Below are 19,007 nucleotides of genomic sequence, written 5' to 3'. Positions count from 1 at the left end.
TATTCATGTATAACTCTTGAATATGTATGCTCGGTTTTGTGCAATTAAAAGATATTCAGCTGCACAGAAAATATTCTTTGTCTAATGATAAAGGAGTTTAACTAACCAGTCTAGAATATTTTGTCTTAGAGACATCTATTCACATCCTGTCATCACAGGAGACAGCAGCCCATAAAACACCATCTCACACATAACTATGAGAGCCGTTTGAAAAGGACACCCTATAGTTTATGAGATGCAGATAAATTCAACAGTTCTATCATAAAACAAAAACGATGAAAGAGTATCCGTTTGAAGCGTACTGACTAAACCTCCTTTCTTGTAATTTTACATCTGAAGAACTTTCTAAGTTAAATCACAAACTGTTATTCATTTGGTGATTTCTCAATGACCATTTGCATACACTAGTCCCATGAAACAAATTCTGCAACCGCACATTTAGCCCCTTTAAATATCTCCTCTCACAAGAGCAGCCAGTAAAACACTGATCTCCAGTGACAAGGACTTACATATGACTTAAGCAACATGCCTTATTTCAACATCGATGCTCAAAGGACTTGAAACCACACCAGTGCCACCTGCTATCACCGTGTCCTGTTCACCTGGCCTCTCACACAGCAGAGGCAACTCCGGCATTCCCAAAGCCAGATTTTAGGTGTCCTTATCAAGAGAAAAGAGAGGAAAGATGCCAGAGATCTGAGATGCACACACATGCTGGATTGACTTCTCCTTGTCTCCTGGAAGCGATTCAAGAAGAACAGAGAATCTAACCCCCTAAAACATATATTTTAATGGCTCTTTTTTTTACTGTTTATTGCTTGGTTCCCCAAGCTTAGGGGACTCAAGCATGGTTATTAAAATAAGGCAAATAAAAAAAAAATCTTTTTTTTTTTTTTTTAAAAAAGTGTATTATGAAAGAATTCAGCTGGAACCAAGTAAGGACATACTAAAATTAGAGCCTGCTGTGTTAGAGATGGTAAGAAAGTGTCTCAACCATATGTTGGTGTAATTTATAAGAGCTAGATTCAAAGTTAATGTCACTGTAATTTACTGTTCAAGAAAGCAGCATATCTGCTATTGCACATAAACGCAGTATTATCAAATAATTTTAGTTTTTAAATTGCATATAGCCCTGGATTGATACAAACATTTGTACTTCAGATCTACATTAGTTTCATCTTTATATGTTAAAAACTTCTCTTTATCAAACAGCAAATATAACTAAATGAGGAATCTAATGCTTTGAACGGCAATACTCCCTATTTATTCCTTTTTTTTCGTGTACAAGGAAGCTGCAAGTCAAAGGGCAAGCAGATTTTCACCGACTACACTACTGAACACAAATATTTATAAGATTGCATAAGACCGTCCTTTAGTTGTCAGAAATGGACTTAATAGATTTTACCTTTTTTTTTCCTTTTCAAGTAAAAATAGAAGCACACCATAAGATAAGGCACTAGCCTAAATCTAAAGTAAATTCTGTGGATCTTGCACAGATTTCACAGAATCCCAGAATGGTTGAGGTTGGAAGGGACCTCTAGAGATCATCTAGTCCAACCCCCCTGCTCAACCAGGGACACCCAGAGCATGTGGCACAGGGTGGCATCCAGGCAGGATTTACACATCTGTTATACAGGACACAATTTGTCACTTTGTCACTTCCATACCAGAACTGAAGATACCATAAAATTCCTCTCGTCAGTTCAACTTATTCATCTTATTCTTCAGCTGACACAGAGTAACCTGCAAGTGATGATTGTTTAGACACAGCCATTGGTGGAAAACAGAAACAGGAAAACAGGATCTTCTAGCAAAAGGCAAAGTACAAGAGGCACATAAATTCTGGAGTACCTACAATATGAACACTGGTCATTGGCAGCCTACAGGATGCTATTTTACCGTGCTCAAAACAAAGAGCTGCTGCCATAGCAACTGGTTCATCACATAACACATAGATACTGTTCTTAGAAATTGTATTCAACATTATAGATCTTAAAAATAAAATGTGTTTTTTTTCTTTTAAGTTCCATTTATTTTCACCAATGAGGAACTATATTTCAAAAGGAGAAGACACAAAAAATTGTCTTTTGGGTAATTCCTTTTTTTTTTCTCAATATAAATAAATAAAAAAATAAAAGCTCTTATTCTGTACTAGTCCCTCCAAATCTCTGGGTAACATATGCCAAATATATCAATTTGGCTTAACTGCATGAAATTCCTGCAAAAGAGTAAATCTCCTCAAAAGAGTAAATCTCTTTTGCAAGGTACTTGCTAAGGTCAGTAATAACCCCCCAGCTAGCCAGGCTGACAGCTCGTGCTTTGCAAAGGATGGGAAGCAGTGGTGCTCCCCTGGAATTTCCACTGGCTCTCCTTTGCCAGGAGAGGGAGTCCTCAAGGCAGACACAGGCACAGAAGCCTCTACCCACTTTGGAGATAGGCTCCAAGCATTGGTTTTAGCAATAAAGAAGCATGGGCAGATCCTTCTGCAGCCTTCCATACCACCAAAGCTGACCAAAAGAAGTTAATGCTGATTTCAATGGATTTTAGACTTAACACACACACTGAGGTCAAGCAGAATCAGGAAGCAGCTTAGTAAATACTACACTGGTGAAGTTATTGGAATGGATTTTGATGTGAATGAATCTTACTTTTTTGTAAAGTGAGAAATTTTTTTTCCCTCATTTTGAGGTTCTTAAGAAAAAGATTTTTTTCTTACATTCTATTTTGACTCATAGATTATAGACATTTTCAGAATAGCACTGCCCTCATTCTATAATATTTACATATAAGTACATAACTTAAAGTCCAAATATACATCTTTAGAAGCCTATATTACGTTGTCATTTTTTTCAGGTGAATTTCAGAAAAGAAAAGATTACTGCATTATTTACTATATGGAGAAAAATACAGTCCTGTTTTAGAAAGTCCAAATCATTTTCTGTATTAGGAATTCAGCTAATACATGTTTCCTTTCATTTAGCTGAAATAATGTTAGATCAGTTCTTGCATTTTCTTTCTCCCTTCTTAACAATTTCACACCAGCAACACTGCTCCTCTGCTGATCTACTCAAACTTCTAAATAAACATTGTTAATACTTGATCAATGGGTCAAAAAGAAAAATAAATCTGTCCTAAGCACAGATTAGAAAGCAAGAATGTCAACAGACTCTCAGGATTGCCTTTGGCTATTTTTAGTCCCTAAACTCCAAAACAAATGTTGCAGAACTTCTAAATCATGCAAGTTCATGGATCCAATCAACATATATTACAACCGCTTGTACTTTGTTATTTGACCTAATGTAATCTTTCCTGGGACTCAGGTTAAACTATTAATCTAGCAGCCCAATGCTATTATAAAACAGGGCCGTGGCATCTGCCAGCAGCTGCAACACGGCCACATGCGAGATAAGATGCGACAGGACTCGCTCGGCGTGGATACCCATGTATTGCTTTGTGAATTTACAGCCATCTCACACAACTGCTTCACCTACTGTGGCATGACCAGCACCACAGGGGCTTTTGGTTGGCACCACGCTAAGCTCACATAGCCTGCTTGCCTTGGGGCTTCCAATACTTCAGTGCAATCCCACACTAGCCACAGCTTGCTGCCTTTCAGTTTAAATGGTTTCCCACTTAAATTGCTTAACTGTTTTCCCAGTTTGGTTGGCTCTAGCACATATGCAATACATCTGGGTTTGCTTTTTAAAGACAAAAAAAAAATAAAAAAAATAAAAAAAAAAAAAAAGCCAGCACCAAGCTCAGATGCATATAAAGATATAAAGCACTGCCTTAGGTACCCAACCACATTGCTGGATATGAACCAGCATGAGAGTGTTTAGGGATGAAAAAGAGTGTCCAGAGACTTAGGAGGACCTACAGGGAATGAAAAAATACAGTTTGCTTAATTGCAGACATTTATCCTTGCTCAGGAACCACTGGTTGTGATACTGCAAAGGTCTGCAAAGTCATCCTCAAGTGATTCTCAATCAGCACCGGGGTAGCAGGGTCCCCTCCCTTGTCGGTTTCTGCTCAAGGGAACAGAGCGGTTCCCTCCTGCCCAGGTTCCTACAGACCAGGATTTGACACTGTTAGGACCTGGGAGCACTGGGTTTACTTTCTGAGTCAATTCAGGTAATTGCTGAATACTGAATATTGAACATACAATGTCCTGGAATATGGGTGGACAAAGGAATAAATTCCTCAGCCACTAGTACTTCAGAGTCCTTCCTTCAAAGACCTAAAATATCTTTCATAAAATTAGCTGAAAACAATCATTTAGCAGATGAAATGCAACTAGCAAAATATATTATTCCACTTTTTTTAATATCATTTCCTGCCTTTCGTTTTAATACCATACACTCTCAAAAAATGGAGTCTCACAGATACATCCTTCCCTATATTTTCCTGCAATAATATCATAGCAGTTTTTTCTCACTTCTCAGTCTCTTTGTTCTCTTCACAGCTTTTCCTAGTCACAGAATGAAGAAATGTGTAAAAATAGGCCCCAAGAAACCAGACACACTTGATCTGCGCGGCAAAAAATAGAGCTTTTCACACCTGGCATTCTCAAGAGTGTAATGAAGCAGGGAAGACAAGCCATGCTTTGACCCAAAATAAAAAGCAACCCCCTCCGCCCAGAAGAAGGGCAAGGATAGATTTGAACCAACACAAAAGAAAAAATTCCACAAACGCATAGGCTCTTTCGATTTCTTGCAAGATATGACCCAAAATGTGACCCAAGGCCACATGTCTCTGTGGTGCAGAAGCTACCAGGGGTCTCATCTCTGTGGGACATGAAAAACGAGACAAATCCAGAAAGATCACAGATGAAAGCGTTAATTTTAGTCTGCAAAAATCCTTGATGTCAAGACATAGATTTATGCTGGTGCCTGCAGCTCCAGAAATGCCAGAAATAATAGTGTTTGGCTGATGGACCAGAAAAGAAAAGAAGAATCGAAACATCTGTAAGCAAACTGATGGCCTGCACTTGGAAGACTTCTACAGAAACAACAAATAATCTCCTTGTACATAAATAATTTGTGACAAATTAAAGATTTTAAGAGAACAAATCACATAATTCGCATCTAATTTTGCTATCTCAAATGTTACAAAGACATATAAGGTGCAATTTCTCAAGTAGGAAATGTCATAATGCAGAAGATTACATACAAACACATGCAGTATTATCAAGTTTTTGGGGGGGGTGTTTTGTAAGGGGCAGTTTTGGGGGGAGAAATAAGGTCTCGAAAATTCACTCTCATAATTTCTTTATTTCTGAAGACCAAACAGCTTGGATAACAGTGTTTGGATAGCACCTCTACGAGGTCACTAAAGTCTTTGTCTACTAGAGTAACTTACAGAGAGTCAGAGAGGCCCTTACACTTAACCATATAATGCTGTCTTAATGCTCTCCTTTCTGCCTCTTCAGCTCAATATATCTTTTGTTGTTTTCTTTAGTGTGGATTTCCAATTACAGTCACTCTCCTGGATAAAGGTTACCATGTACCTCTTCAGAATCAAGATGGCATCCTAATGCCAAAAGATGGTCTTTTATAGAATATTCAGGATATTTTTTTCCCCAAGACATGAAGTAGAAAATGGAACAGAAGTCTTCTAAATGTGCAAAAAAACTATATACAAAAACAGCCATGCCAAGGCCAACAGAATAAAAATTCACAATTGAAGAGTAATTTTCTAGGCAAGCAGTTTGTTGGACATCACTTGCATTGCACGGCTACATGAGACAAGTGAGCTGCGCTGCCTGGGAGAGATAGCAGGAGATGGGAATGCACAGCATATATATGCACACATGCATAATTGCTTTACGTACACACACTTACACATCTAACTGCAAACATATCTTATCTGCCTATTCTTACACCCAAATATTAACATACCTGTAGATAGACTAGCAAATAAAACTTTAAATCTAATGGTTAACTTGGAAATTTAAGAAATTAAAACAGGCTCCTTTGCAACATGTGCCTCCCATAAACACCACATTATATAACTATATTAAAATAATTCATATATTCAACTAATTCTCAAAGAACACAAAGCCAGGCACACCAAAACAATTCTTTCAGGACATCCTTAAGAAACATTACTATAATGAATGACATGTACATCCGTTAGGATCACTATTTGAGTTTGGAGAGAACCATGGAAATTAGTACACATGACATCCTACTGATTCAGTAGTGCTTAGTAAAATAAAGAAAAAACATGTAAAAAAATTCTTGTCAATGAAATGAACATCTGGCAATGAAACAAAACCGAAAAGAAACACTTCCAAACACCAGCTCATTAAAATGGGTGCAAGGGGAGGAAATTAAAAGGTTTGAGTAGTTTTGGCTGCCTTACTCCTTGGAAACTCAAGATCCTAAGCTCAAGATCCTAAGGAGATCTGACTTAAGCATTCAGAAGGTGTTTACTCTGAAGGTTATCATCCACAACGTGACCAAATCTTGACTGCCTCAGATACGGCTTATCCCGAACTCCATGTGAAAGGCTGTCAACTCAGACCCAGGAAGAGCAGCCTATGAGACTCATGAGCTATGGGGCCAAATAGCAGCAAGAGCGTGAAATAGTTCACTCACTTCAAAGCAGTACACACAAAAACGCTACTTCTTTATCAAGCTTCATCTATAATTTGACAACAAATGGTGTTGTATAAGAATACTATTTCTTCTTAAAGACATCACATGTTGAAAGATTAATATTCTCTAAAAAGTTAACAGTAATACCCAAGGGTATTAAAACCATAAATTCATAAAATATTAAAACATACTTTTTTCAATGAGCTAAGTGACAAGTTGTCAAATCATCGTATATTCCACAGAAAACTACCTGATCTATCTAATTTAGGTAGACAACCTAGTGTGTTTGGCTGCTAAAAATGTGGATAAAAATCAAGCAAGATTAATATAAAGAGATTCAAGTAAGGGAATGAATCACCGAAAGACTGTAATGAAGTGTGACCAAAATGAAGTATATTAGCCCAACTTAAAAAATTATCTGAACTTATTTAAAAGAAAAATATTATCCCTGCCAATCAGTAATCTGTTAAAAATACCTTATGTGATGTTTTGCATGATTGGCAATGTAACAATGCTGCTTCTCCACTTAAAAGGCCAATCTCATCCAAACCCCATTAGACAAGTGAAGATATTCTTTTCCCTAAGAGGGAGTTATACTGACTCTAATTAGATTCAGTAACGTAACCAGTGAGATACACATTGGTACATGAAAATCTAGAACCATTACAGTTGGAAAAGACATCCAAGAGTTACAAATGCACCGTTTTTTTCTCATAGCCTTAGTATTCAACATGTAGCCCCATTAAATGAAAGAAACTACGGGGTATGTAAAAATGCTTATGGATCAAGTCATACATGATCCTAAGTTTCTATGTTTTTTTTTCCCTCCAGTCCCCAAATTTTAGTTTTTTCGTCCACCTTTCTATTAATTTCAGGATATAGTAATTTTCTTCAGCAGGCATTCCTGACTATTCCTATCAATATCTGTCTTTTCTCATTGTTTTATCTGGTATTCATTTCATGTTCTTTCATCCCTTGTTTCTGAGTTCATTCCATTGTAAATGGGAGAAATGGAAAGCCAAAGGGTTCTGCACACATTCACTTTTCCCTTTGGTCTGCATCTATTTTTGCCCTGGTTTCATTGTCTGGCAAAGAAGATCTGTATGTGTTTGAAAAATTGCTAGAGAGACCTTGAGGCTTGTGCTGAGAAATGACCTAAAGAAAACATATGAACTCTTCAGGAATACTAGAATACTCTGTGAAACACCTTCACACAATTTTCTTTCTGCCCTTGTCAAGCTGCCTCACAGCTTACAATTGTACTGACAATTCCCTTACCTTCATAGGTCCATACCCTCCAGCAGAGGTAATGCAATCCAAACACTCCTCTTGCCAAAAAGACATATATATAATAATGGAAATGCTTTGATAGCATTTCTTCAAGATTCATACCTTTTACAACAAGCATAGTTAGAGAAAGTCTGAGGATGTAGTTTTACATGTCACACAGACAATATTCAGCACTATAGCAGTTAAAATTAAGATATTATTGACTAAATAGCAACAGAAAAGACACCAAGTCCACCCTAGCTGCTTGTGTTCAGTTTAGTCTTCCACTCAAGTTTTACATCTCCTACTCACACAGTTTTTCTTTCAGACTTGTCCATAATTTTAGATCTGCTCCCTGATGCTAAGAAAGGAATGGCTTTGTAACAGTCTCTTAAAAAAATTCCAGGAGTACAGAAATTTGGACAAAGAACACAATAGCAGTTAGATAGCTAAGCTATAATCAAGATCCACTTGCTCCAGTTAGACAAATTTATATTAGAAACAAGATACATCTGCTTAATAAAGGGGTTAGCAACTCCAAAACAATTTTCAAATGGATGCAAAAAGATCAGATTTTAAGACTCTGACACAATATTCTGAATCCCACTTATCCGTTATTGCAGGCTTCAAACATGACACTACGTTTTTTCTGGTTACATTCCTGTCCAAGCAGGAAAGTTGTAAGAATGCCCTCTTTTTCCCATCTAAATGCCATCTAAAATTTCTCTTTAGATGCTCTCAATTAAAGGAAACCTATTTGAAGGATGGGCCTGAAAGGTGACTTCCCATGGGACAGGTTTCCTGGTTTCCCCTTCCAGCATCTCCAGTGGTAGCTAAGGATATTCAGCAGACCATTCCATCAGGCTGGACTACATTTGTACCCTCAAAGCTACTTCAGTGAAGACAGAACTGCAATAGCCCCTTATACAGGGGTAAAGTTGACTCACAGAGAGTAACCTAAGATCTTTACCAGAAGTTCCCGTTTGGCCACCACATTGCAAAATTGACATTTTCAAGAGTTCTGGTGTATTGACATTGCTGCCTGCTAAAAGTCTGACCTTTGATTTGCCTGTTTAGTTCAATGGCATTATCCTTTTCCGTATTTCACTGGAATTTTTGAGGACTGTTTAATCCACTCAATTACTTTCTTTTTTGGAAAGCACAAAGTTAATCTTATTCATTTAGCAGCTTGATATTAAAAAAATACATTTCAATCTTCAATCTTCTTTCAATCACTGGTCATAGAGTCAGTCATTTTTCCTACTAACCATACTTAAAGACTTTATTTCTTTTTTTCCTAATGTAATGTTAGCAACACTTTTTGTTTGCTTTTAAATTCAGCACTCCATATTGGTTCTATGCACATGATCTCAGACTTTATTACTCAGATTTTATATTATTTTGGAGGTCTCAAGACAGCAAAGGCTACTAGAAACATAACAAGCAAACAAAAAAACTCAACTCCCTAAAAAAACCCAAACTGCTGTCCCCAGTTGGGATGAAAGGACAGAAAGAGAAGACAGAGATGCATCCCTCCCTAGTAGAAACAATCTAGAAGATATAATATGGGGGAAGTGCTAGCTGGGGGGCCAAGAAAGAACAACTTGGGTATGACTGTGAAGAATGGAGCAAGATCCAAACGCGTACCAATTTCACCCCTTGCTGCTTTCCATCCTTCCAACATGCAATCTGGCTTCTCCAGGACAAAGGAGGAGACACCAGCGACAACGGGGACATGCGTGATGAGCAGCCACTGTTCAGACCACAAAGCTACCTCCCTAAACCAAAACTAACTCAGGTGACTAAGATAGCCTAGGCTTATTGGGTAAGACAGATTTGTGTGTAAGATGTCCTACAGCGTTTTTTGGTTTGTTTGCTGCTCAGTTAGAAGGTGGTTCTTTTTCTATCCATAAAATAAAATCAGGAGTGGTCAAAACAGGACCACAGGAGTGGTCAAAACAGGACCACAGGAGTGGTCAAGGTAGGCATTGCTTGCCTAGCAGGTGGCAGGACACTACAAACTGGCTTTTGCCAGACCATATCATTCCAAAAATTACTCAACATTTACATATGCCATCATTTCTTTCCTTACTTCCTGCTTAGAATTAAGCATAACCTTAAAACAATACAGGCAATGACTATGCACACTACATAAGCTGCGCTGCTTCTGGTTTCACATTAGGTACTCGAAAAGCTACAATTTGCTGTCCCTATCATCTCATAACACATAAATATGCACAGAACTATATGGAGGTTCAAAGGTCAACAACTAAAGCCTAAAAATAAAGTTTAAACTTTGAGATAATACTCTACTGCACAACTTTGTACTAATATAAAAACAGATGCAATTTATTTGTAATGAAATGGAAAAACAAAACTACTACATTTCAGTACAGTTACACTAACAGACAGCAATATCCAATTTTGCAGATTGTATATTACTCAACACCAAGACTGAGCTTAAAACTCACTATTCCTTAGAACCCTATAGATGATAACAGGAAAATAACAACAAATTCATTTCATACTAATAAATATCTGTTTGACTACAACTCAGATTAACAAGTCAGTGATATGAAATTTTCTCATGGTAATGAGAAGTAATTATTAGTTTAGGGTAGGTAATGAGAGCAAGCCAAATGACATAACATAAGATTATGAGAATCCATCAAACAGCATATATGTAAAATGCTGACAATGAAGATGTCATCTTCGCCCCCATCTTTACACTAATATTTATCATTTATCCATTTCTACATGCCCTATAGCAAATAAAACAGGCAAATTACTCAAATGACAAGTACTCAGGATAATAATACACGCTTTTGTTTCTTTTGCCTCTATTAAGTAATTTGAGATAAAAATAGAACAAGTCATTACAAGCTGCTGACAGTTTTGTGGATTTTAAAGTCTTTTGATTTACTGCCCTTTCTTGTTTCTGCTTCTACCATTCCAAGTAAGATTTCTTCTAACTCAAAAAATATTCTGCAGATATAAAAACCAAATTGCAAAATGATTCTCAAGAACTCAAGTAAATAAATAAACAAAATATTTCTTGGGCAGGATAGCTTTTAAGAAAAATACTTGCAGCTGAAAAAGCAAGAAGGCTGACCTCAATCACTCTGATCTAATTAAAGAAAATAGATTAGAAAAGCAAGTTTACCACAAACCCACTAATATCCTTGTCTTTTAAAAGGCTTGTTTTGCTTATTCTCTAATAAAATGCATGTTTAAAATGCTTACAGCCACAATTTCAATAGAAATAAATACTTTTACTCATGCTTGAAATGTATCCTTTATTTAAAAGCAACCACCCAGTACAGTATATATTTTAAAAGATAAGCCTACTATGTTAGCAGACTTTCAATATTAAAAAAAAAAAAAAACACTGTGTGAAAGAACAGACAAATCATCACATACACATATCTCTGCATAATTATAGAGGAATACAGGAACTCTGACTTGAAGCCTAGCAACAGTATCCAAGTATTAGTTAGTCTGCTAATCAACTACCAAAACCTCACACAGCACCTCAATGTGTTTCATTTTTCCAAAGCAAAAAAACAAACAAAAAAAAAAGCAAAAAAAATCTATTGCTTCTAGCTTCAGAGCTGCTGAAGGACAAGATGTACAACATAAAACAAACCTTGTTCACTTGAAGAAGAACAACCCATGCCATTTAATCCATCTGAAAATTCATCTCATCACAGAAAACCAAGGCAAAAGAGATTTAAAAATAGGTTATCCAAGTCAAAGGATTACCAGCTTGCAGCATACTTAATGTCTGCATATCTGTATCTAATGAAAGCTTCAATATTCTTATATGTATAATTGTTTTTTGTACCTCCGTCCTATAGAAGCCATAGTAAATTCTGTATAGCAAATGCTTCCTAAATCTGCTGTGCTCATTTACTCACAGACAGCTGCAGGCTGGATGAAGACAACCAGGGATTAACTTTTCTATTCACCACATCTTTTAATCCTTTACTTTCTCTCAGTTTGCGATAAATAAATGCATAAAGTTACATAAATGAATAATATGTTGTCACTAGTTTAAAAAATGAAGTTTAGAAAGAGATATTAGCATTTTCAAACAATATTTAACTGCCGTGATGTACATTAGGAGCATATACCACATCTTCCTCAAAGCAGGAAAGAAGATGGAACAATACAGTGACAAAGCTGCAAGATACTGTGGGTTCAAAGGACTCTGAAAAATAAGTAATAATTAAGATATGCTGTTCTGACATTGTTATTGTCCCTTAAAAAGATCATTTAGAGCGTGATGAACTCAAATAATCTGAGGAACTGCACTGTGGGTTTCATACTCTTGTAGGACACGTTTCTGAGTATCTTACAGGAATAGCTTTTCTTGCTTTACAAAAAATATTATTTTGCTTCAAATAGGATTAGTTTAAAAATGATAATCGTAATTTTCTTTCACCTTTTGAACATCTGTCAAGAAAACAAAAGCAATTCTTGGATGCTTACAACCTTTAAAAAAAACTAAATACAATAAAATGCTGATCTTATTGTAATCCCTTTCTGATATCCTTTTTATATCTTACACCTTATTTGGCCTTTCAAATGGCACCATCCCTGTCAGAAATATGACTAATGTGAACTTTCTCTGCTAGTGACAACAAGGTTTCCTTTATTGTACCAAGCCACAGAAGCCATTTGTACGCCTTTTATTTTTAATTTTGTTTTAGAGCAACAATGGCAGCACCAAGCTCAAAAGCAGCATGGCCTCCTAAACAGTTCTCATGCCACAGGTTCAAAACCAGTTGTTCAGATACGTACTGTATTACCTGCGATAGAAAGATTAATTGGCAATAGATGTGGGGAAAGCAGCAAGGTAAGAAGGAAACAATTTCTGACGTCGGAAAGCGTGTGTTAGAGAACCCACTCGGTTTTGCATGATCAGAGGAAAAGGTCAGCTTTTTAACAGGCTGGAATAGCTAACGGGTTTTATGCTGCTATCATGGATGAGGAGGAGCAGGTTCTGCAAAACTGAGGGAGAGAGAGACCTGGGCTTGCAGCCAGAGAGGCAAATAAGCGCTTCAAGAGCGGCTTAGCCTGAATGTGGACGCACTGAAAGTCAGTCATAAAAACACAAAATAGACTTAGATTCCTGGTCTCCCTCATCATGCATTTCATTGTGAGCTTCCGCTGGCAGGTTTTCCAAGAAGACAGAGGGTTTCCCAGAGCGCAGAAACGAGAGAGAGGTGAGATGATGTAGCACCTGCTTATCAGTGTCTCAGGACACGTCTACCTGACCAGATCCCTAAGCACAGCTTTAACCCTGAAGGACATTATTTGTTTTTAAACCCACTCTTGAAATTCCCTGGCTGAACAGACATGCTCTCACGGCCCTAAGCAGAGGCTCTGATGGAGCAAGATCCGAGTGAGAAAAGCAGACGTTGCATACTTCATGGGAACATCCCCCTCTTCCTCGCTAAGATGCCACAATATTCCAGCAAATGAAGCCCAGGCCATCATTTGGGCCTTTTTGGTTCCAAAATAAGTATTTTTACATTCCCTTCAATCTGCAGTAGAGACAGTCTTATGATTGTTGCCAAGAATCTTTCTTTATATATGCCTAGTTTTCAGTATTTCAGCAAATCTGCCTAAAATAATAGCTTCAGGAATAATAATTAGCAGCTTATTTGATAATGTTTTATCTCTCAACATAAGAAAGGATCCAGTCCCTGTAAAAATTCTGTGCAGAGCAACAAGATAGAGCTTTCTGGAGTGCTGGGTGAAAGTACATTTTCATAGGAGATCTGGCTAAGCCACGGTAAGCAACGCTGTAATTAAAAAGAATAAAGAGCAATCAGGGGGTTGGATCCATAGAGTTTTGTATTTTTAGAGGAACAGAGATTTAGTAGCTCTGCTGCAAATTAGCATTTTTGCCTGCTGGAGGACACCTTGGTCATTTTCCACTCGAGATGCACCTCCTACATCTTTAACAACAGGGCTATTCTTAGCAATAATAATAATAAAAAAAAGTTACAAAAGCACAGAACTGGGTCTTTCACCAGTGTTAGACTTGGTGTACAGCATAAAATGTTATCCTACGATAAAAGTCTACGAAATACAACTGGCAGGCAAAAGTGGAATGGATAATAGGTGATGTAACCAGCGCTTAAGAGTGCCTGTATATTTATGCGAGGCTCCTGGGAACGACTGCCCTGAGACTTACTGGTTCTGTTGCTGGCACATTACAGGCTAATTCCATTAGTGCCCGGGCAGCGACATCCTCGTTCTGCAGGAGGTCGAGCTGTAATTACAACCACTGAGCTTGTGGTTCATTCATGGCAACGCGTGGCACAGGCCCGTGACTCACAAGCATTACATGACGGCTGCTAGATCCTCATAATTGCAGTTTTGGCAACACTACTTGAAACAGCTTTGTGACTGCTGACAAACTGGAAGACACCCACACAATACCTTCTGCATTGAAAGTACAAGCGACTTCCTACTGCAAGAGTTTGGGACAACAACATTATCTAAGAATAATGTTAATTAGCACATGTCAAAGCAGATGGACTCTGATAGTGTAGCTCCTCACTATGTAAGATTAGAGATCTTGAGCAAATATTCACTTCCATATTTCACATACTTCATCGTGAGAAAAGCAAAAACTACTTGCTGTTACCAGACAAAAAAATCGTCCTTGAGATTATTAAGTTAGGTACAGCCCCACCACTGTCATCACCAATTAATATTTTTCCATTCTTGAGATGACAATCAGGAAAGGATAGGTATATTCTTTCTGAAAATAAATAAGGAGAAGCACTTAGGTGCATATTAGGCTTGCATTTTAAAAGCATCTGTAGCCAAAGACATTGAATCAAGATCATTACACATTACAAGATTAGGTCTGAAACCCTTCAAGAACAATGTGGATTTCTTTGCAGCACGTACGTAACAGCTGGAGCATACTGCCAAATGCACACGTATTTGACATTTGATTTCCAACTCGTCTAACATGGTTAGTGAAACACATGTATTTAAGTGAAAGCTCAGAAATACATTAAATACAAATTCTAGATGAATAAACCTGAACCTACTGTCCCTGTAAAAAAGATTTTTCCCCGTGTTCTACTGTAATTCAAAGAGAATGTGTGCATACCCTTCTCTTACTCTCTAAAAACAAATGCCTCATAAAAAAACAAAAAGACCTTTTTCTTAACATAAAAACAAGAGTTAAAAATGTCTCTAACACAACCCTCTCCTTCCAGTGAGTGCTATTGTGAATTACTGTGAAAACCATGGCCAAGCTTACTATTAAACCACTGGACAGCTTGTCATCTACCAAGAAAAGGGGGCCCTCCCCCGCCGATTGCAAATATTCCAAAGATCTTCCCAAAGTGGCCACTGTTGTCAATTGCTATATAGGTCTACAATAATTACAAAATACAAAACAATTATGATTACTATATGATTATAGATTTATAACAAGGTTTAATAAATCAATTCCTAATCAAAGCCTTCTGTCTAGTCTAACAGAAAATAGTCTGTAACATTTTCTGAGGAGTGAAAGATGAAATAGTCCTCAAGAGACTCCCTAACCTATCTATCCTTCTTATCTTCAGGAGAGTACTACTCCAGCTCTTCACTGTTCCTTCCCACGATATTGCCTCGGGGCTCTGAGAAGGTGCATTACTGAAATGATGTATGTTGGAACACATCCAAAACTACATGAATATAGACATAACCACAGGAACATGATAAGTAAAAGCCAAGTTGTTAAACTTTAAATGCTGACATTGTTCTGCGTGTTCATCACCACATTAACTGTCAGGATTTCTGCTCAGAATACTGTTTTTCATTTATTTAATGAAAGACATTCCAGAAATAAGCATTTTGATGTCTTTAAGTAGTAAGTGTTAAGGGACAAAAGCCCTTCTCAATTTAATTAGCTGTGAAGACATCACATCAAGTAACGGTTACTCTTTAAAACCAACCTACCAATTTAATTAGTTACGTTTAAACCAGCACCACAGCGTCACAAATCTACCTCGAAAAATGCCAGCACCAATATTTCCATTTTTCAGTGGAAAAATGAAGGCATCAGCAAAATTTAGAGAATCTTTCCAGAGAAGTTATTTTCTCATCATTTTTCCCAGAAATCACTAAATCATGCAGCAACATTGAATGATAACGATAGCCAGAAACATTATGCAAGTTGTGCATAATGTCTCAGATACAAGTCTCATTTCTTTCTGCAGCTGACTCTCATCCATTTACTTTTCAACCACATTCCAGTTCCTCTCACACTTTGATGTGACTTGGAAACACTGGGGGAAGGAAAAATAGCACAGGCCCAGCCAGTCAGGAAAAAAAAAACAGAAAAACATAATACTGTGCATTGTTCTGCATGCAATAATTGTTCTTGCGACATGCAAGTCAAAACACCTGGCCTAGCAGATAAAAAGCGAACACTTCAATCTACCCGATCTTCTCCTTTCATTTCAACTTCATCCTTAGATGTAGGTAAATATAAGCAGTAGTAAGACTCTTGCCATATTACAAGTAGCTAGTTCACTTCAGTTATTCTTTTACACCAGGATTGTTTATAGACACAGAAGGAAGACGTATTGCATGGAAAGTATCCATCACGTTAAGTAAAAACCTTCAAAATTCACTAGGAACTTTTGTGCAGACTTATGAACTTTTATGGCAAACTTTCATGCAATGTCCTTAGTTTTATCCACCTCACTTGACAGAAATTCACAGCACCTTGTAGAGCTTTTACTTACAAACAAGCCTGCAGACCATATACAAGTAGAGAAGGGAAGGGTAAAGGAGAGTAACCCAAAACAACCTTCTATTTGAAAACTCTTTCATGTGAGCTAGGATAGTTTTCCACAGAAATTAAGCACTACCAAGTCACATATGTGCACTGCTGAGTTCAATCAGTGTATAGGACTAAATGGACCCACCTATTACAGAAAGAGTGCTTCTTTAGTTCAACTTGAGCATAAACCTGCAAAGCTTTAGTTGTCTTAATTAGTTTTAAATAAATTGTTTAGTAATTACTTTGACAATTTGTAGGGTGTTTTGATGTTTTTTTGTTTGTTTTTGTTTTTCCCGCTGGCAGAATGCTCCATGTTAGAAGATCTTTATAAAAGCCTTAATTTTTTTTCTCAAAGGAACTTTAATGTCTGTCACAGAAAACTGCTCTCAACTTCATCTCAGTCCCTCACACAAGCCTCAGGGAAAGGATATTGTTTTAAGGATATGGATAGACCATTTCTGCCATACATTAACTCCATTCCACACAGGCAACTTTCTTCATGATCTTCTGATCAATTACACTCACCTGAGAGCTGCTTTGGCTGATGCCACAGCGCAAAACAGGTTGCAAGAAGAGCCGGTTTAGCTCTTTTGAGGTGTGTGCATGTTCTGTCACAAACTGGCATATTCACAATCATAAAACATCTGCAACTGTTGCATTACTTTTCAAATTTTCTTTTTCAAAGTCTTTGCAAACAATTCAGCTTTATACGTTACCTTCCTTTGTAAATAAGAATTACTTCAAAACAATAGCATCATTAGTCTCATTGTCATATCTTATGTAAGATCAGATTTAACTTCTTCTAAAGTTATTATTTAAACATGAATTCTAATTTATTTTCAATACTTGCAAATATTTTGCTTACCAATATCAGCTTCCCTGTGATTCTTGATGTATTCAGCAAGCTCAAAATTTCCTGCTATTATAGCCACCTGAAAGATTGCAAAATAGTAACAATTAAAATATTGCCATCATTTACTAATCAGGAAAATATGTATGCTACCTCATTGACAAGCACCATTCAAATCTATTTCCATTAAGTAAAATAGAGAAGCAGGTTGTTTATTTTAAAGTATTTTCATAAAAATAATTATAAAATTTAAAAAATATATATTTTATTATTTGTTTCCCAATTGTTGAACACAGACATATAACTATCAATCCTGAATTCTAACCCAAATGCACTTAAAACAAGAAAATTCTCCATTAACTCTGCAGAACGTCTCTTGACGGTCTTCTGCTCTTTTTCTCCTAATGCTGCCATGAACAGTCACCATTTCCCTTTCCTAGATCCATTTTGCAGGTTTATATTTCTGATAGTGCTTCTTCCTATGGCTTTTCCACATGGCACCGTGGCTTTCCTAATCTTGGGAAAAGTGAGGGGCTGGGCTTACCTTCAACACAGGAAATTCTGCATATACTGGATGCAAGCAAAATTGATAATTCAACTGAGAACTCCCACTTTGGTATGGGGCTACTGTCAACTATGAGAAATTAATTTATCAGGTGTAGCTCATGAAGCCTTTCTGAAAGCAGACCTGGAAGCTTTCTCAGAGACCCTAGATTTAAACAGGTGGTTTCCATCACACTGAAGTAATCTCCATTTTATCTTTCTTGACCTAAGCCAGCAGCAGTTGGTTTAAAGAGAGACATAGGCTGAATTTGTTTAGGCTGTAAAGTCTACTGGCCAGTAAAACATAAGCCTTCAAACACATTATTATGTTTTAAGCACAATACGCTATCACACTGACCTTTCCAAATTACTTAGCAGATCTAAAAGCGAAGAGATGAACATCACATTTATCATGCTTATGCTCCGAAAACAAGTTTTCCACAAATTTTGGTTTTTACTGTTTTTCAGGATCTTTTTTTTTCTGAAATTATTTCTAATTCCATTACAAACATCCTTCCCATCCAACATAAACTACTCAGTAATCATTTGGTTCTTATTTCAAAAGTATATTGAACATGAAGAAATTTTGTTCTATGTTTTTACAGCACCTAGGAGTTATACTCAACACCTATATATTTGTGTTTTAAAATGATCTTCAGTAGACAGCCAGGGGCATGAGATGTGCAATATAAACATTTTTTTGTGTCCTTAAAATAATTCAGTCAAATTTAGTAGCACCATGCTTGCTGGTGATAGTCATGTAACTCTACTTCTCATTACAATATTAACAGGAAGGAAAATCCTTTGCTTTGGGCAATTCTCACTTATGTAATGCCAAGGGTTTTCAGAGCCAAAGGCTATGAGTCAGGAATATGATTCAAATACAACCCTACGTCTGATGTTAGATGTAGTCAAAAAATAAAAAAAAAAAAAGGAAGAG

At 36.9% G+C, this 19,007-nt stretch overlaps 1 protein-coding gene across 1 annotated transcript in view; it reads right to left on the bottom strand.

Moving 5' to 3' along the window:
• SHANK2 (SH3 and multiple ankyrin repeat domains 2) overlaps positions 1-19,007 on the bottom strand; it is a 254,127-nt gene that overhangs the window by 201,961 nt on the left and 33,159 nt on the right. Inside the window, exon 9 of the mRNA XM_026034675.1 lies at positions 17,540-17,606. Within this exon, the coding sequence (XP_025890460.1) occupies positions 17,540-17,606 (67 nt within the window). The remainder of the gene's footprint in view (positions 1-17,539; positions 17,607-19,007) is intronic.

This window comes from Nothoprocta perdicaria, unplaced genomic scaffold, assembly GCF_003342845.1.
Source record: "Nothoprocta perdicaria isolate Ctin4 unplaced genomic scaffold, notPer1 scaffold_15, whole genome shotgun sequence".
In the NCBI taxonomy this organism is placed as follows: domain Eukaryota; kingdom Metazoa; phylum Chordata; class Aves; order Tinamiformes; family Tinamidae; genus Nothoprocta; species Nothoprocta perdicaria.
This window is presented reverse-complemented; position numbering and strand designations above follow the sequence as displayed.